This window comes from Perognathus longimembris, chromosome 17 (assembly GCF_023159225.1).
Source record: "Perognathus longimembris pacificus isolate PPM17 chromosome 17, ASM2315922v1, whole genome shotgun sequence".
Classification (NCBI taxonomy): domain Eukaryota; kingdom Metazoa; phylum Chordata; class Mammalia; order Rodentia; family Heteromyidae; genus Perognathus; species Perognathus longimembris.
In genome coordinates, this window is record NC_063177.1 from 31,454,352 (window position 1) to 31,475,723 (window position 21,372).

At 36.9% G+C, this 21,372-nt stretch overlaps 1 protein-coding gene across 1 annotated transcript; it reads right to left on the reverse strand.

Annotated features, from left to right (window-relative positions):
- Window positions 1-3,678: 3,678 nt before the first annotated feature.
- Kif2b (kinesin family member 2B) lies at window positions 3,679-5,736 on the reverse strand. The gene has a single exon (XM_048366841.1). The coding sequence runs from the start codon at window positions 5,734-5,736 to the stop codon at window positions 3,679-3,681; it is 2,058 nt and encodes a 685-aa protein (XP_048222798.1).
- Between the last annotated feature and the right edge of the window lie 15,636 nt (window positions 5,737-21,372).

The window sequence follows — 21,372 nt, forward strand, 5'->3', positions numbered from 1 at the left end:
TTTGCCAAATGCTCCCAGTACCACCAGGGGGGCTGCCTTGTTACCAGTCCCAAGCATATTGTCTAGTGACCAGGGTCTGAACCTGCTGACACTGTGAACCCAAAAGATTCCTTCCTCCATTAAGTATTTTGATATAGAGATGAAAATATCTAACACAGTTTGTATTCTCAAATTTTAAAACTTTTGCTTTATCTAACAATTATTAGTAAACAACTTATAGAAAAGTAAAAGCTAGACCAGGTTCTCATAACTCATGCTTGTAATCCTAACTACCCAGGAGATGGATATCTAGAGGCTCACAGTTCAAGGCCAGTCCTGGCAGAAAAATATTCTAGATTCTCCCTCTAAAATAATCAGCACAAAGCAAGGTGGTAGAGTACAAGTCTATTCAATGTGAAGTGCTGAGTTTAAATCCCAGTACCTAAACAACAGCAGTAATAAAATAAGCCAAAAATTTGCTACCCTCTGGCCAAGCCTCATGGTTTTATAGGTAATAGTTTCACAAAATGATTAAAAAGTGGTCAAAATGTATAGATATATTTAGCAACATAAGATATGGATAGAAATTGGCCTTGAAATCAGAATTCTTTGGGCTTTTTCAAAGTATAATATATATACATATATATGTATGTATATATATGCCGTATATGTACCCAAGAAAAAGCAACCTCTATTTATTTTATTTCATACTTTTATTGCCTTACTTTTATGCTCTTATTTTTATCACCTACACAGATTCTGGATATTTGGAGTAATTCTTAATCATCTGAGTTTGACTTCATTGAAAATGATAAATTATTAGCCTTCCTTATGTTTCATGCAAACAAATAACTTTACTGTTACTCTTAGCTAATCACATAAAATATGGCATTTCTTTTAACTTAAGATTCCATTTTATATAAAGTTGAACAATAGATGTCACTGTTTTGCCAATAAAAATAAGCATGGAATTACTTCATTTGATTAATTTTCTTCATAAACTCTTAATTTGCATAGAGAAGTTTTAAGGTTCTGGTAGAAAAAAATTCAAATAGTGGTGAGATCTTTAAAATATTAATATCAGCTAGTTTTTTCTCTAAGAAAAATGCATGGTATATGCTACCTGTTATTTCCTAAGTAATTTTAAACATAATCCCTTTAAACTTACTTCTTTTATGCCTTCTATTTATATTCTGGCAAGTAAAAGGAAAGCTATCATCACAGAAGAGGTATAAAAGGTTATTTTAGGAATATGCACATGGGCAGAAAGAAGAAACGCAAAAACCTGTCAAACGTATGAATCATTGCATCTTAAATCTATGTAATGGCTAGTATGTTGACTTGATTGACAAGGAATCCATAAAAAATGTAAATCAGGCATAGAGAAGCCAAGGAAGAAAAGAGATATGAAAAGAAATGCAGTTGAGGTGGGTTCTAAGGGATCATCAATGATGGATTGTATTCTAGACCTTGAGGGTGCAGTCAAGGCCGTATTCAAATTTGTATTAATATTGAGTGAACAAATCTGAAATGTGTTTTTCATGATGCTGACTTCCATTTGCTATGGCATTATCAATAGGAAGATATCCTCAGAGAAGCAATGGAAACATTGTTTAATGATGATGCATTTCTTTGAGCCTAGATTTCTTATTTAAGAAAGTTAGGTTAAGCTACAAAACATTTGTTTAGGAAAGAAATTTTCACACTTCCTTAAGCATTCTGTAGATTGTCACACGCTTTTCTAAAGCCTTGGTGTGTGTGTGTGTGTGCACGCTCCAGAAAGTTTTGTTTCATAAGCCAGATGCAACTATAGGTGTTGAAGATGCAAGTGATAACAATAATAAGGTCTTTTCCGTCTTTTAGTTCTTATGAAGTGACAGAAACATTCAGGAATATGTTAAAGTATTCAATCTCTCTCATAAGCCTTCCCCTTCCTATTTCACAGTTTCTTGTATTTCCAGATCTTAACTAACCCATCAGCTAGGAAATTCTGAGAACATGCCTTTCAGGAGAGAGGTGTTGGTTCAATATCTGTTTAAGCTATGAAAACGCTTTCCTCTTTACTTTCTAAGATTGTACTTATTTAGGATTGGAAAAGGAAATGCTTTGAATAGGAAAAAATTGCAAATCATGAAAATGATGTTAAGGATTGGTACCAGTAGTTGTTCTCTTGGTGAGTGAAAAGAATTTTACGAATACTTTATAAATGGCAGATTTGAAGGTAATATCCAACACTTTCCAACAGACAAAAGTGACATTTTTGTAGTATTTTTCTTAAGCAAAACATGTTAGAAATCATATTTCTGTGATAGAATGACTTTTTAAACTTGTAATCAAATTGCAAGAAAAAATGATTCATTCATTTAACCAGAATACAAATATTTATCTAGGGCTTTCATTATGCTTCATTATGTAGATTGTTAAAAGTAGTTTCTCTGAATTAAACTTCTATGTAGTGTAAAACCCTATCACAAACTTATCCTGGGAAGGAAAATTTGCCACTGTAAAATCCTGTGTTCAGTATTTTTAAAGCAATTTTTATACATTGCAAATTCCTGCAGCACATTAGAATAAGCTTGCCCATTACAAACTGTGGAGAAAATCTACCTTAATTAATAGATAGACATAGTTTATAATTAGTATGTCAAGTTTTTGTGCATTAAATGGATATTTTCAAAGTACTAAAAGTATTTATTTTTCTCAATTTAGGAGCTCTGACATTTTCCTAGTCATCTCGTTAAAAGTCTTAATTTACTTTGCAATCCTCCTTTTTAACTTCAGGGCATGAAAACCATCAACCATTCTCTTTTGGTGGAGTCCAATTAATTTATTTTCTGAGTTAGTTTTATTTAAATAATATTTTACTTTCTGTTTATATAAAATTTTAGCTGTGTTTCCACATCCTTCCCAGAACCATATGTACTCTTCAAACATGATTTTCAGATCAGTGGAACGACTGATGGCCACTTATCAAGGAAGAGTTTAATCCAACCAAAGCATTTGGTTGCATGTAAGCAATTAATAAGATGGTGTGTTCTTCATATATGCATGTATTATTCAACCCTGGAAGATTTAGAAAAATTCTCTCAATTCTAGGCATTCACATATACTCTAAAGTCCTCTCCCTCTTCTTAGAATGATTAGCTTTTAGAAACTATTTGAATGTACACCATAATGCAAAATTTAAAGATTTATGGGTAGGTACCATTAAATTTACTCCTTCAACATGTCTATAGTCTAGTCCCTTTAGTTTACCCACATTGTACATTGCTAACTGCACATTGAGTGAATGTGATTTTTTTTTAATCTCAACTGGCTTTTTCTACAAGAGGGGTTTTGCAACTTAATCCTTAGTTATTTTCAGGTCAGATATAATCATTTGTTGGGGGAGGCGGTGTTCTACAATACAGGTTCAGCAGTGCCACTGGTCTTCTACCCATTATATCCCAGAATTTTCATCCTTCCAGTTGTAATAACGCATGTGTTCAAGGGATTGGGGGGCAGGGAGGAAGGGTATTTCAATTCTTGAGAGCCGGTGTCCTACAGAATAACAACAAAGTACAAAAGTACAGAGGAAGAAGAAAGACCACAGTTTTGACCAGTGTGCTTTAAGGTGTTGTCAAAATTTTTAGGGAAGATATTTATGTTTAGATACTTTGGACAGATTTCCCCCTAAGAGAGGTATAACCCGCACTCATGCTACCCATTATTTTCAGTCCTGATCTCTTGTCCTCGGCTCCCCTCTACTTTGTTCCTCTTCTGGAGCTCAGCTCGTAATAGTTTGAGTTTGTTCTGGATCTCAGCCAGCACATCAATTTTCTGATCCAAAATGGACAAGGAGTGGGCCATGCAGAAATCTGTCTCCCAGTCGACTCCCATAGTTGTCTCCTGGATGCTTTCCCACCATTCATTGGCCTCCTTCCATGTCGTGGCCGCATGGTTCATGAGTGATGCAGATAACGTGGCTAGGCGCTCACGCTGTCCGACCGGCTCCTTTTGCGCACCAGGAGTTTTATCAATCCCATCCCTCTGAAGGGTCGTGTCTGAATTCCTCGTTGGCTTTCCTGACATCCGTGGTGGCTCAGGTCTTGTGGGAGAGGCACCTCGAGGACAGGGCCTGAGATCTAGAGCTAATTTTTTCACTCTATTGGCGTACCTTAAAGTGTTGAGGGTGTTTTCACAAGAGGCCAACCCCGGTGAGATGGTAGCAATCATACACGTGGAAGAGTTATGACCTATGAAGGAATCCCGAAGTACCTGCGTGAGTTTGCTAGCTCGGAATGGGGTATGTGGCTTGTTCTGACCCAGAGCCCTGATACATTCTTTAAGGGCCAGGAGACTCTTACTGATCTCTGCCCCTTCCAGCTGCCGCCTGCGGTTGGCCCTGGCGGTATCGGCTCCCCTCTCATTCCCAGCTAAGTCAACGAGGGAGAACTTGCCGTGAAGTGTTCCCTTAGACTTTAGAATGATCTGGAACACAGCGTGGCTCCTGGAGGAGTGGGAATTGACCGATGTCTGCCCGGAAGTCCTGCAGCTGTTCCCCCGTTCCACCAGGCTCAGTAATTCCTCCACGCAACACACCTCTTTCTCCTGCAGCCCGACCACTTGCATCTGCTGATGGCCATCCTCCAGAACCTGCAACCTTTTCTTCCAGTTCAACAAGTCGTACACTTTGCCTCCATAAATCTCAAAAAACGTCCCATAGACTTTGAGATGCAGCTTCTCGTAAGTGGCGTTTTTGAGCAGAAGAAAAACATCATGAGCCACCAAGGCATAAATGCCTTTAGAGCACTCTTGGAGACTTCCGGAAAAGGCTCCGCACATGGTGTGCGTTTTCCCGCTGCCCGTTTGTCCGTAGGCAAAGCAGGTGGCCATGCCCTTGTGGAAGATCGATTCCACCAAGGGCCTGGCAGTGAACTGGTAGACTAACTCATTGGAGGCTGTGTCATCAAAGGCATGGTCAAAACAGAAGGTCTGGTTCTCCAGGTAGCGGGTGAGATCCACCTTTTGCTTGGACTCATGCACCATGACCTCGTGATCTGAGGGGATGGTGATGATGTCCAGGTCTTTCATGCTGGTCTCTCGCTTGTTGAGGGGCCGTTTCCTCACGCACACACAGATACGATGGACTGGTGAGGCCTCTGGGCTGCACACCTTGTGGCTGCCCAGGTGCCTGCGGTACTCTTCGATCATGCGACTCGTCTCAGAGTTGGGGTTCCCGGTGTTGACGTCCATGGCGCGTCGCTCTCGGATCTCTAGCTGCAGCCTTCTGCGCCTCTCCCGCTGCTTCTGCAGTTTCTCAATCTCCCTCAGGCAGGGGGACTTTCTCTGCTTCACCAGACACGGATTGCTGGGGAACACCAAGGCTGGGCTGTCCCCAGAGGGTGTTTCCTTTATCTGGGGGACCAACTGGGTGATCCACGGACCCGCGGTGGTACGTTGATCCCCGAAGGCAGACAAGGGGTGCAGAGGATTACCGCATGTCTTTTGGTGCTCAGCAGAGGCTAGATCTGGGTTCAGGAGGAATATGGTCTCCAGGTCAATCTTCTTGCCTTTTTTGACTCCTTTCTCCACCCACTCAACCGTAACGCAAGAGTTTTTCTTGTTGATCTCAGTGACCACAGCCTGGTGAATCCTCTTGTCGCTGCGTTGGATCGCTAGGGACATACCCGCCTGGATTTCTCTGAAGTTCAACTCCAAGTTCTGTTTCAGGGGAGAAAGGCACCGGGTGAGAGAGAGACAGAACTGACTGGCCATGGTGAGTGATGGCGAAATCAGGGCTGGCTACGCGAGGTTCCTTGGCGGTGGAACAGCAAGACTTGAGCCCAAGCCAGCCTGAGTCTCCCTTGAGCACTTGAGCACTTGTGCCCTTTGTGCCTGTCCTGGTACGCTTAGCTGACCACACACGCACACACGTCATAAAGGAATGGGCGAAGAGGTGAGAAGAGCAGAAGGCCTCAGATGGAAAAGCAGGGGTAAGAATCCACATTCTCAATGCTAGTGCGGGAGACGAAGGGGGGTTAAAATAGAGACTGCTCTTGATAGTAATTGGAAATGGTTTGGAGAGGGATGTGGAGTATTGTTTTTGTTGATGTTTGTTTTGGATCCTCTTGTACAAAACGCAGAATAGAGAATTCATAGAAATTGTAGCAATTGAATGTGTATGTTTTGAGAACATTGGTGCCTAAGTTTTGGGAAATACCCACTCTTGCCACAGCCCCCTCCCTTGCCCCCTATCTTGATCTATAAGCTCCAAGTCTCATGTTTCTGAATAAGAACATAAGAACGACTATGAAGTTTCCTGAAACGTCCAAGATGAAAAGAGAAGTGTTTGCAGAGGTCAGGTTTGGAATATTGAAATGCAACAGGAGCTATTAGGAGCCTCCTCCAACCTGACATCCTTCCTTATTCACCACCACACCCCCACCCCTAACATTGTCTAATATCCACAGTTTAAGCTTATTACAGTTTAATGGACTTCCCCATAACAAAATAGGCATGGCTTGCATGCAGCATGCCACCCTGGTAACTTGCTAATAGGGAAGCATCTAGGTTTGCAAACACAAGATGCTTATCGCACTCCAAGTGGTTCTGACAGCTATATACCAAGTTTTCTTGTACTGCAGTTACCAACATGTTTTGAGATTTGTTCAGTAATTATGTTCTTTCTTAACTCCTTCAGTAATTACACTTATGACCTCATTATCTTTAATTTGGAGATAAAGGAGAGACATGAGTATCTACATAATTCATCACGGACCACCTTCCCACACTAAAATACATGTGTATCTGTCATGTGTGTGTATGTATGTGTGTGGAGCAGGTTGGAGTGTAGGAAAATGACAAAGGCCAGTTAATATATATGTATATATAGATACAATGGTTTATTCAGTATAGGATGATTTGCTTTAGAAAAACAAAAAGCTTCCAGATAGACACAGATAAGGATGAAGGTGTCTCACCCTCTCTCCCTTCCTTCTTATACCCTATTTTCTTTTGGGTTGTGAGTGGGATTATGGTTGTGCTTTTAGTTCTGCAGTAACATTCCACAGCATAGTGTTTTTCTAATATTCCTGAGATCCAGTAGTCATTATACAAGTAAATTCTGTTCATGATAAATTCCTCTCCAGTACATGTACTGAAATTTAAGATGTTGGATAAGTTAGGTAAGAAGGAAGTGTTCATTTATGGAGATGGGGAATATTAAATGCCAGTGAACAGACTTTGAGCATACTGGAGGTTTTAGTTGTCTATGAATGGTTATTTTTCATTGCCCAAATGATTACTAAAACTGTTCTTTAAATTAATGTGTTTTGTTATTATTTCAAGAACATTATGTACATTTTCTTATTCTTTCTCTTTGTCATTATAAATTATATCTTATTAAAAATCACCTTGCTGCTTTATGGTTTTCTTAGCTTGCTTATAATGTGTATCTTTAAAAAAGCCAGGTCTGTCTCCAAATTACACAAATTTTGGGTGTTCCAGGTTAGCTGTATTTTTTTATAACTAGGCTAATGACCTTTGTAAGTAGAAAATAAATGACTACACATTCTCTAGGGTCATTGTTTTTCTCTCTCTAGCAGGTCTACTATGACATGTTGGTTTTCAGCAATTTCATTGTTTCTCTATTATATTCCTGTACACAGCTAGTTAAATAGCTGATGACCAAAATTCAGAGTTCTGAACCAGCTGAAGGCCACAGGAAATTCAGAGTAAAAAAAAAACAAACCTGAAGTGATTTATTTTCTTCATAAAAAATACAGCCTCATAGGTACTTTAAATGCATTTAATAAAATAACATCCACTCACTGCCAAAAAGAGAAGGCAGGTCTTCATCTTCTCACTCAGTCTATTATTACTTAATGTCCTTCCTTAGCATCTCCAAGTCTTTTGTAACTGTGATGTCATCAGATCTCTCAGCCAGTTACAACCTTGCTTTCTAGGACCTCTCTGTCCAGTCAGGGACTCAGTTGCTTCTCAAGTGGACCCTAGAGTTATTTGAATAAGTACTTCCCACTTAGTGGCATTTGGCATCTGTCTGTCATTCCAACGGACACAGTATGAATTGCACCTGGAGACCCACATGACACACTGTCATCATGCTTGTCTTTTCATCCTCAAGCCTTGCTCTGGTTGGCACTTAGTCTGATGGTGAGCCAGGGCTGAAGAACTTATTCTCCAAAGGCAACAAACAGTACAAGAAATGTATCCAATGCCCAACGTATGATACTGTAACCTCTCTGTACGTCAGTTTGATAATAAAAATTTGAGAAAAAAAAAAAGAAATGTATCCAATGCCTAACATATGAAACTGTAACCTCTCTGTACATCAGTTTGATAATAAAAATTTGAAAAAAAAATCTGAAAAAAAATGCAGTGTCTTTTGGATTTCTAGTTTGTAGCACAGTGGTTTTTAGCATTACGGAAAATGAAAATCACCTACAGTGTGTTAACACGCAGATGATTAGTGCTCAGTCCAGAGTTTCCAATCTATTGTGAGAAGTTGCATTTCTAACTTGCGTCCAAGTCAATACTCTGAGAATTTTTGTTTGGGGATAACCTGTTCTCTTTCTCCTCATTTTTCTGAACTATACCTATTTTATGTATCAGTACTCTACAAGATTCTCTGGCAATGCTGATCATAGCAATATCTAGGCAAAATAGCAATACACTAGAACTACTTTCTTCTAAAAAATTAATTTAATTTTATTGTAAAGGTGATGCACAGAGGGGTTACAGTTACATAAGTAAGGAAGGCAATGTGTACATTTCTTTTCAAACATTGTACCCCTTCCTTTATTTTCTTCCACTTTCCCTCCCTCTGGCTCCCCTCCCCACTAAGTTGTAAAGTTCATTTCTAACACAGTATCTTGTGAGTATGTCTGTTGCATTGGTTCACCCTTTGTCCTTTGTCTCACCATTTTGTTATTCCCCTTTTCTTTCCAAAATCAGATAAATGTACATGTAAGACACAGGGTACCAAAATAAAAAACTGACAACAAGGAATAAATAAATAGAAAAAAAGGAGGAAAAAATAACCACACAGCACATTAAAAAACAAAAAACAAACCCTCTTATTTCCATATTTTGGAGTTCATTTTGATTAGCATAATTTTATACGGTCATATGTACATAGCTATTGAACTATTGTGAGCCTCTGCTAGCTCTATCCTAGACATACACTAATTATTACAAATCAGGGAAGCCATGGAGACTATGTTTTTTGGGGTCTGGTTTATTTCACTTAATATGATTTTATTCCAAGTCTTTCCATTTCCTTACAAATGAGGGCAATGTCATTCCTTCTGATGGAAGCATAGAATTCCATTGTGTATATATAACCACATATTCTTGATCCATTCATTTACTGAGGTATATGCTACTGCTTTGGTGGGGCTGGACACAACAACCTAAAAGCCTAAATTTTGATAGTGTATAATGAAAACTAAAACTCACTGGTGAATAGAAAAGTCATCTCTATATAGAGAGGTGTTCAGATATGTTCATATTTTTAATGATTTGGAATATTATTTTTATTGTTATCCTTAAGTACTTGTATAAATGGGTTTCAATTCTACATATCACTTTGTCACTACAATGTATCTTAGTCAATGTCATCTCTCCCATCATTCTCCTTCATCTCTCTTTACCACATCTACACCCTCCAGAATGCATGGGAAATATTATTTGAAACAACATTTTTTATATTGGTTCATATAAAACTCAGAACTCAGAAGCCATCTTTATGACTCTTTTATTTAGTGGAATTAATTCTGGGTGTAAGTTCACCAGAAAAAAAAAGAACTATTTTTTTTTAACACTATGAATCTTGAGTAATAAGGTAAAATTTGAGGCCCACATGAAGTAAAGGTAGCACCTTTGTCCATGAGGTGGATAGCCATTTCGTAGATAAGCAATGTATCCCAAATTAGTGATCAAGTCCCCTTGCCTGAATTTAATCAAGCAATGCAAATATATGAAATATTTCCCTCAATGAGCTTCCTATTTATTCATTTTGTAACTGTTATGAAGTCCATACTTAGAAAAACACATGAGCTTTGGATTTATTCATTTTAAATTTGTCCTCCACATACTTGACAAATTACAGTTGTAGCTCCACAAGAGTATAGTATAGGTAGATATACATTCAGGAAATGAAATGAGTAAGTTTCATTGATTAATTACACAAGTCTTCCCAGTATGAGGCTTGTCAAAGATGCTTTATATGAAAGAAGATAATTTCAGCCCTCATTTTAGATGCAAATCTCCCAGGAGACATTCATCCACTGTGTGATTTTCAAGCATGATTTTAATGGATATCTAACAGATGTTTGATCTGTTTGATCACCTTGGGAGGTTGAAGATATAGGATGCAACCTGAAGTTCATTTTGTTCTTCAGAGAAGTTCAGTATGCGTTCCCAAATCTATCTGAATAAATATAAACACATTGCTTCAATTGTTTAAATATATTAAAGTTATGCCTTTAGAAAACAATGGGAATGCAGATTTTAGAGTGAGAATAATATTTTACTACTATGGCTAATATTTCTTTCAGTAGATATCTAACATTTAACCTGTCCAGGTATCTATCTCTGTCTATCTATCTATCTATCTATCTATCTATCTATCTATTTATCTATCTATCTATCTATCCATATCAGCTCTCTCATTGATTTAATAGGTAAGAATTATTCCCAGGAAAATCATAAATCAGAGCCACTGCAGGTTAATAAATGGAGTTACCTGCAAATGCCCGTCCGATTTCTATTTGACAATAGTAGGAAATAGCTATTAAGTGAACCACTAACAACTATCCATGTATCCTTTTATGCTTAGCTTTGTTGGGCATTTTTTACTTTTCAGTTTTATTTGGTACATTGAGAGGAAAAGGGTGGTTTTTACGTGCATTCTACATTATTTGCTTGCAACTCAAACTGCAGAAATCATGTTACATAAGTACACTCAGATGTTGCTGTCCAAATTGAAGACAGCACACCTTGCCCTCTGAAAGTCTAGTTTATATTATAATCCAGAGTCTTCAGTGTGATATGGAATGAATACACTAAGGGATAACTATATGTAGGATAGTATGAAAATGTGATCTTTTTTCCTAGAGAAAATTTGAGAGCTGGGTATGTATATTGAAAAACACAGTCAAAACAAACTTTGTTTTGCTGAGTGTGTAAATCGAAGAACACAGGGTTAGTATTCATTAATACTCATTACTAGACACAATTAGATTAGTTGCCTTCCACTCAGTTTGCACATCCTTTCCATACTTAATTTTGGCATTGCATTTGCCATTTTTGGTCTAAAAACATCTGCATCTTTTTGTCCAGGTATAAATTGATGACCCTTGAGGGAAGGGAAAAGGATGACTTATTTACATTTGTATTTCTAGTATCTGGCATGCAGACTTTCCCCTAGAAAGTTCCAGGATGTTAGCTTTCCTGGAACTATAAAACTTGGAATAATGTTTCAGAGAAACTACAGACAAAATTAATAAGTATCTCAATAAAATCCAGTAAAAACATTCTTTTCTTTTCTTTTTTTTTTGTTTTCTGATGGTTAATTGTAGATAAGATTCTCATGGACTTTCCTGTCTGGGCTGTCTTTGAACCACAATCTTCAGATCACAGCCTTCCGAGTAGCTAGGATTAGAGGCATGGGCCACCGGTGCCCAGATTTAGTACAAATGTTAATAACTTTCTCCTAATCATTAAGATTTAGGCTCAACAGTAGATTATACAAAAATAAAGAAACCTTTCTGGACTTTGGCCTCTGACCTCAAATATCTTACAGTACCTTTTTTAGAGACTGATGTGTTAACTGAACGTGTATACATACATAGGCATCCCTTCATACAGGGAGATGATAAAGATATACAGATAATATTGTATTTACTATAGCTGGGAGTCAAGGTCCCTATACCATGTCTATTAAAGCCTACAATAAATGGCATCATTATGAGAAAGAAGTCTAGAATATATTTACATAATGGACGTGGAAATTGGGCTAGTTTTATGTTTTGAAAGTTGGTGAAATAAGAGAATCTCTGGGAAGATTTTACAATGCAAGCATTGTCTGCGACTCTCCAAACCTGGTGAACAAGTTTTAAAAGGCTGGAGCCAGGGAAACTATATTACTAAAAGAAAGCCACAGGAATATTTGTTACTACAAAGCTGGGAAGTATTAGAGTGGATGGATGTCCTCCAGATATCCTTCTATCCAGGAATCATGATTCTGAGGCTCTATGAATAGAAAAGACATTTCTCTGTACCCACAACCAGTGATACTTCTTTCATTTTTCAGTTTTTTAATGTATAAACTACTCTTGCCTCAGCTAATGATATGCAATTCAGATTAACTGGGAAAATGACATTCTGGCTTCCGTGGAGGTTTGTACAAGTATAATATCAGGTATTATTGTTGAGCCACATGATGTAAAATTGCATGATACTCAAATTGTATGCCATTAGATGAGATTTGTAAGTATGAGCATATATCATTTATTATTCCACCTCCCATGATGCTTTAGGAAACATGGTTCACAGAGCACATAGCTAAAGTTTAAGTGTTAGGTAGCATCAGGTAAGCATATATTTCAGCATGGCCTTCTTTTGGTTGCTTTTGCTTATTTGCTGCATGTTTAAGATAAAAGCCACCTTAGGCCTGGAAAACCCTCATCTCTGTAATATGTTCTGGTATGATCTCTATAGCTAATAGTAGAAGCACTATTTATCATTGTCAGAACACTGACATCTGCCTAACAAAGTAACATACATTTACTATCTTGCAACAAAATTGTATATTCTTACCTGGAAACATAAATCAAATACCTGAAACTCTTAGGAAAAAAAAAAACATGTCAGAATAACCATTTGATTATAAAGGAAAGAAATGTGTTAAATAATTGTTCTTTTTAAAAATAGAGATAGCAAGTTGAACGATCTACATTTAAGCTATAACTAGTGCTATATAAGCTATTAAAATTCAGAAATTAGTGGGAAATCTCCAAATGAACCATTTATTATCAGTGAACATGCATGTAGTTGACTCTTGAGTCACACAGGTTTGAGCTGATCAGAAGAACTATAAACGTGAAGATCATTCTTTTTAGATTCCTGACAATTTGACAATACTCTTAAGTGTAGCCATATAACCCAGAAATATTTTAAAAAATTGAGCAAGAAGCTAAGTGTGAGATGAATGTACAAGGTATACATAGCTAAGAGTCTATTTTATCATGAATGGACATAAAGTAGACACAAATCTCTCAGAGAAAGTCTACATTTGCCGAATGTACACACAGATGCTGCCTGTGGTAGTTGGCAGTTGAGGGAAAGGTAAACAAATGTGAAAATTCAGTCTTAAATCATGACTGTGTAAAACTACCTGCAGCAATCCTCTGGGACTGTCATGATTTCCTAGCCACCTCCTGTTGTGAACTGCCAGGAGCTCAAGTGTGGTGATCAAGGCTTTTAAACACCCTGGGATGCTCAACATCTTCCTGTGAGCTGTTTGTCTCTCCAGTAAAATGTATCAATGGCAGTAAAAAGCAATCCCTTGAAGTTCTTGTGCATTTATGTGGTGCATACAGCTTAGAAAAAAAATGTGTCAGACTTCCTGACAGCAGCAGGATATCCATAGTTAATTTCAGAGGAAGCTGAGGCAGGGAGATCATGAGATCAAGAACAGCTTAAGCTACCTAGAGATACCCTATCTCAAATCCTCTGCCTCTCCTTCCTCCCCAGCTCTCCAAGACAGACACATCCATGGCAGCTGGTGAGGTTAAACAGACCCACAGTGCAATGAATATCACATTTCTGAAATTTCATTTCCTCCTCAGGAAAATGAAATGGTTTGGACTAAATCTCCCAATTCTACTTCGGCTCTGAATATGAATATTTCCAATCTTCAAACCATTAAGCATCATCCCAGGGTGATGTAATTGTTTCCGCTTCAAAAAGAGAGTCTCAGAAATGCACTTTGGGTTTCTGTGATAAGTAAGGCATTTTTCTTTGCTGAGTTGGGGTAGGGAAATGAAGGACAGAAAGGATGGACACATGTGTAGGTGTGATTGACAGCTAGATATATCTGCATGAAGTTAGGAATTTAAAGGGCATTTTGTGAATTTACGGTGTGGTATTATAAAACCCTCCCATAAATAGTAAAGAATTTGGCTCCTATTGTGGATCTGGGACTCTAGAGTGAAAGTGTTGGATTTTATTTTTTATTTCCTTGATGTGAGAGCATTGGATGTCTTTATAAGGTATATTTCTCTAATGTGAATAAAATCTCACGTAAAATTCAGTTTCCTAGCAGATTTGACAGACATATATCATAATGTGCCATTGAATTTTGCTGACAGAATGTTTTGATTTATCTGTGCCTGTCAAGATATAGGGTAAAAGAGAAAAAAAACAATTACAAAAATAGTGATTGTTAAGTATTTCTGGAGTGATTATGATTTTTTTTTTTTTTTTTTTTTTTTTTTTTCTCAAATTTTTATTTTCAAACTGACCTACAGAGAGGTTACAGTATCATACGTTGGGCGTTGGATACATTTCTTGTACTGTTTGTTGCCTTGTCCCTCATGCCCCCCTCCCTCCCCCCCTTCCCTCCCCCCCGCCCAGTTGGTGATTATGATTTTTATTTCACTGAAAATGGATCTTCTGGAAGAAAGTATATTTGAAAGTGAAAATTTCATAAAATTACAAGATGTTGTTCTAGACTCTTTCTCTATCATTAATGAACCTTATTTTGTATAGCTCATGCCAATTATAAAATATAATTTTATATTAAAGAGCTACCTCAAATAGGAAGGGAAAATACTCTCACATTTATTAGGTTTTACCCTAAGTTATAATTACCAGTGTCATTAATTAAGTGAATAAATTTTATCAACCCAATAAAAACTACACATTATAATGATTTACTGACAGCTAAAAGTACTAAATTATATATTTGAGGCTTTAATGAGATAACAATCAATTTTTATTAATATATATAGGAAAAATCTATTACATGTAAAAAACCTATATTCAACATTACTTCCGTTAATTCCTCAACATGCAGAGATTTTATTAGTTCAGATTATAGTTTAGAGTTTTCATCACCGTTAGCTAAATAACACTATATTATTCTCGTCCATAGATACTGATATATCTCATGACATTCAAGTAACAAGCTAGGTATTAATTTTTCTCATCTTACTAATAAGGAAAGTAACTCAGAATAAATCTTTATGAAATGACATTTCTTAAGTATGAAATATTATGAGAAAGAGAAAATTACATGATAATTTTTGAGTTCATTCCAATATAGTGAACACCCTGGTAGAAAAAAATAAACAAACAAATACACACATGCATGTACACATTGTAAGAACCATTAACCTCAGGCAAGTTATTGGCTAATTCTGATATCGCTTTTTATATTTTTGGTGTATAAATATTTTCACTGATGTCTGCAGTGTTGAGTTGAGGACAGTGTGTAATAATGTGCCCTCTAGTAAGAATTTCCTAAGGCCAACCATATCTTGAAGAGAAATAGTAATAGTAAATACCCAAGAGTGATAATAATTGGATTTTCTGAGTAGAATTCTGAACAAGATTCTACACTATAGCATTCAAAACTTGTGATTTAATGTGTAGAAACCTCTGAACTTTAAGCATGTGTCTTTACACATACATGAGCTTCCAGACTCACTTCTGAAAAATAGGATTGGATAGTGCTGTTTGTCTACAAGCAGTTTCAGATATTGTAAAGTCACAAAATTTGAGACATGAGGAAACTTAATAATTTATACTGTGCTTTAACTTGTTTTGAATATTCCTTTGTTACAGCAGCTGAAAAGTCAAAATGTTTTATGTCCAAGACTGAAAACAGATAGGTATTGAAAAATCTACCTGGTCAGTTGAAGTACTCTATATTCAACATGTATTCCTGGGACACTTAATGGGTTCAGTGCATATCAGTAATATAACAATAAGGATTTTTCCTGCAAAAATATATGATGCCTATTAAAATTTATGCAGCTATTTTTAAAAGTAGGGATAATTTTCTCTTATGTGAGAAACATGTATACATATGCTAGAAGAAGGACCAGATCTGGTGTTGCATTCATTTGAAAGACATCTGTTAATGACTTTCCTTCTTCTCAGAGTGTAAGTAAAGAAAACCTTGACATTAGTAGTTGATGTTGAGTGCTGAAACAGGAAACACTCTGTACATCATGGTAGTATAAGAAAAGTAAAAGTAATGAGATAGAGAGAAAGTGGGAGAGAGAGGAGAGAGACAGAAATATCTGCCATATATTGAATGATGTTAATGTACTAAGAGCTTTATAGTTTGTACAATTTTTCCTTTCCATTGTCACACATCTGTCTCTTGTTCAAGCCTCTTTCCTTTCCTCCTGATCCCCATGTGTGACTATTGTCTATGTCCTGACAACTTTGCTTTTTTGAAGACTCAGATCTTTTACCTTTACTGTTATTTTTGTTACCAGCTTACTTCGGGGCCACCATTAACATACACACACACACACACACACACACACACACACACACACACACACACATACACACACACAATTGCAACAAAATGCTATCTGGCTTGTCTTCCAGATTTGTTAACAACTCAATTCTACAAATTACAATGTGTATGAGAGGACTCATATACACACATGTGAAACACTGTCTTCTTTTCCAGGAGTCCCATTGTCATGCAAGGCCTGACATCTTTGTCCTTTGTAGCACTTCCCTGCTACCACCTGTGATTCTATGCTCCCACACTAAAGTGTGCTGGTCCCACATATGCTATGACTTCATGCCAAACAACCCATGTACTGCAGTCAAGCAGACTAGAGTTAGTTTGTTGTCATGGATTATTGGCCCAGAGGATTAAAGATGTGTGAATTTTTTATATACTGTATGAATCATAAGTGCTCTGCAAAACATCTTGATCATTTATTTTGTTTGCCTGTATGGAATGCCATTCTCTTTTATCTTTCCTTTTCTGTAGTTGCTATTTTTCTATGCTTTGCTTCCTTTTTCTGTGTCAAGTGTTTCATAAGTCACATTTCAACCCATCTAAGAACTTTCCCCTTAGCACTTAAGGTGGCATAAAATAATTCTCACATCCGCATTGTAGTTAATCGGATATCGTGCTGATTGGAATCTGTCACTTTCCTGTTTCCTGCATTTTAAACTCAAATCCTTGAATGGAGTGCTACATTGCTTACAACTTTATGTCTATCATATCTTATAGATGTAGCTCAAGAATATTTGTAATGAGTAATTTAAAAGGGAACTGACAAGTGGCAGATTCTGTGTATGAAGTTTGTATCAAATGTCATTCTCAGACTAGGAGCTCAAAGAACTTGACCATGTTCTCTGTCACTCTGGGAATATAAAACTCACTTTTACTAATTATTCTTTCCTCTCTCTCCAAATATATATGTGTGTATGCTTGTAAATACATATATATATATATATATACTCATACAGGCATGTACATGAACAGTTTATACATATGTCACATGCATATGTATACATATTTAATTGTTTTCATGTGCTAAAACAAGTATAAGTATCACTATCTTTATTTAACTTATCTTATATTTGAGGCTCAGAGGTAATATTTTACTGCTGAGATCTAAGATTGCAAAATTATTTTTTCTCAGTACACTAATGACACTAGGCTTAAGCTTACTTTAAAATCTGTTTGTTTTTTTTCCCCAAACTGTACAGTTTCCAATTTAGTCTGTATATATCATCATGAAAGAAGCTTCTTGCATATAAAATGATGAGATTAGAAAATGATGGCAGAATGATACTTTACTGGGCTCTTATGACTGTTCAAAACTTGTCAGCAAGTTGCATTTTTAACATAGACATGAAAGATCAATTGCCTTTAGTTTCAGTGGTTCTGAGATGAGATTGGACATGGCAAATATGACCCACTTGAAATTCATCTTTGTGTTTGATGGGTGGGTCCAGTGGGTATTTTTTGTATCCTTTCTGTGCTGGTAGTTATTATGTTTTATTTGTTTGTTTTGTTTTGTTTTTGGCCAGTCCTGGGCCTTGGACTCAGGGCCTGAGCACTGTCCCTGGCTTCCTTTTGCTCAAGGCTAGCACTCTGCCACTTGAGCCACAGCGCCACTTCTGGCCATTTTCTGTATATGTGGTGCTGGGGAATCGAACCCAGGGCCTCATGTATATGAGGCAAGCTCTCTTGCCACTAGGCCATATCCCCAGCCCCAGTTATTATGTTTTATACTATTGCCTCTGAGCTATATCATAGGAGCAAAACAATGCATGAACACTGACTGTGTGTTCTTTAACAAGGGAACTGCCTTATTCATCTGCAGGAAAATTAACCTCCTCTCTGAGTGTACCCAGCTCTCCTTCTGTATTTGAAGTGTGGCTTCCTGTGGACCTAAGGTTGCAGGACCTTCCTGTTGCTGCCTGGATTTTGATCTTCCTCCCTTTTGAATTTGTAAACAAAAGCCTTCTCTCCAGACCTGAACATTCTTACAGACATGTCTCTAGTTAAGAGAAAAAGAAAATGCTTCTTTCAAAATGTAAGGAATCTTTGCCAGATCCAAGAATGTTTTGTATTAAAAGCAGCAACCAGGAGCCCAAACCACAAATAATTCACATGCATCCCCTGTGATTCTATATGCTCCGAGTATAGGACACAATTGTCTGGCTGACGGGGTGGAAGTGGGGGGATTGGGGCAACCAAGCTGTGCAGAAAAGGGAGGGTAACAGGCAGTTTTGCTGGCATTTTGTCTTCAAAGGCTAGCTGCTCACTTTGGCTACATTCATACTGTAGAAAAACTCTCTTTCCATGTTTTACTGTTTTAAGCATTTTACTTGTCAAACACAGCACGGTGTTGAAGCCATTCCTTATCACTGATAATAACAGTTCTTTGTTGGTAAGGACAGCAGCACAAGACCCTGTTTAGTACAATCCCAGGAACAGATTGGCCCCACATCAACGTTAGAAAACAGAATGGTTAGTTTTGACAGAGTATTTTCACTAATAATATAAATGTTAAAATACCAGTCTTCGGGAGAAAAACTATTAAGACATGTGACATTGATTGGGATGCATTGTATTCATAAGCTGATTTGCTGAATGGTAACTCCTTTGTACCATTACGTAAAGATAATAAAATTATAATAAAAGGACACCTGAAGCCTGGCACCAGTGTCGCACGCCTCTAATCTTAGCTACTCAGGAAGTTGAGATCAAGGTTTGAAGCTAGCCCAGGCAGGAAACTCTGTGAGACACTTATCTCCAAATAAACTATTCAGAAAAAGCCAGAAGTGGCACTGTGGCTCAAGTGGTAGAGAGCTAGCCTTTTGCACAAAGAGGCTCAGGGAAAGTGTTCAGGCCCTAAGTTCAAGCCCCATGACCAAAAGGACATCTAAAACCAAGAAAATAGTACAATCACATTGTACTAGCGTGTTATCTTTTACTTTGGTGTCATCTTTTTACTTTTGTTGTAATTCTGTTTTCTTTTATAGTGCTTTTTAAAATTTATTTACAAAATCCATTTGTTTTTTATTAGCTGTGGATTAAGGTGAAATTTCTGAATATCAACTAACTCTGCTAGTAACCACAGGACCAGGTTCAACTAATCTCCCTCCCAACCAGGGATTGCAGCTCTATTATTTCCACTTCTGAGAAGAGCAAAAGGGGGAGCAAATTGTTTAAATTATACGACCCATTCAAGTCTCACACAACTAATCATTGTGAAAATAAAGATGCCTGGAGACCTATTTATTTTAAATCTAATACTTCTTTGGTGACATTTTGCCTTTCTATCAGATACCTAGAGATAACTTCATTAGACATTAATGCCAGTCTTGGCTACAGTGAAACTAGTCACACCAAAAAAACAAAACAAAACAAAACCCAAACAATCAGTCTCCAGTTGATCTAAGAATTTCCCCAAAATGAGCCATTTGAAAAATTTCTAAATTATTCTTAACTGCTACATATTGAGCAATAAAAGAAATTGCATTCTCGTAGTTTTCTCTTTTGTGTTTGTGTACCTGCTCACAAAAAGTCATCTCGCAGATAATGCAAAGTAATAAACATACAGCTCTAATGGCAACAAGCCCTTGTTCATGTAGAAATAGAGCTGGAAATCCATTACCAGCGATGCACCCTTCAGATGCAATTCAAGTTTGACAAACATTAAACAATGTGGGGAGGTACTAGCAGCCGATGCCTTCTCAGAGGAGTGCTTTTAAAGAGTCTCATCTGCCTGTTATTATTCTTAAGTGCTGGCAAAAAAAAATTAATTATTTCCTTTAGGTAAATCACTGTAGGTTGAAATGGCACCTAGGAATCACCACTGTCCATTTTCTTTCAGAGAAGATAATATGAGCTTCCTATCCACAAATGGTTGTCTTTTTCACATGCCAGTTTGCTTGAAATTCTGTTTTTTTTGTTTGTTTGTTTTTTTGTGGTTCCTTAAACACATGTTGATCAGAACCTCAAATAAAATATGTGTTTTCAAAGGAAGCACATTCTTATTCACTTATAAAACATGAACATTATTTTTCATTGTCAGGAAACAAAATGGTTGGCAGTTGCCAAAGGTGTCAAGTTTTCCTTTACCAAATGATGTATCTTGCCTAGTGAAATTAAGTCACTCGTCTGCTCACCTAAACTTATTTTATGCCCATTAAAAACATTTTTTTGAGAAAGTCTAAGTCTATATGCTTCTGAGGTCTTCTCGTGTTATTTTAAAAAGGACTATTGTTGTGTCTTGGAGGAAAATACTATAGCTTACATGATTTGGTCTTTGAGATGCACACATAAACACATTAGCTTTTGTTACTGTGTTATCACAGAGGGCCTAAGTGTGGGAATTCAAACAAAAGACCAGATTTGAAAACCCCTCTTAACTGATTATACATTTCTTGTTCAAAAGAAATTCCCCTTGCTTACAAGCATTCTTTCTCCTCTTTTGTATTTTTCTTTTGCCTTGGAAAATTTAAAAAACAACCTCAAAGAATAGAGAGAAAAGAATTGTAAGTATCCTGAATTCATTATTCAGAAAAAATTTAACCTATAGTCATTCATATTCCTAGCCATCCTCAGAATGTTTTGCAACATAGCTCACTTCATTCTTCTTCTATGCAGATACCTATATGGCATAATAATAATATTTTAGAAACCATAATAACATTATTACTATACCTAGCAAAAGTGCAGTCTCAAACATCACCCTATAGGCAATGCTTATTCAAATTTCCCTGGTAGTTTCATAATTGTTAATATTTTTTTTTGTTTTGCTGATGCTGAAGATTGAACTCAGCACCTCATTCTTGCTTGACTTCTTGACTGTTTGACTTGCTTGACTT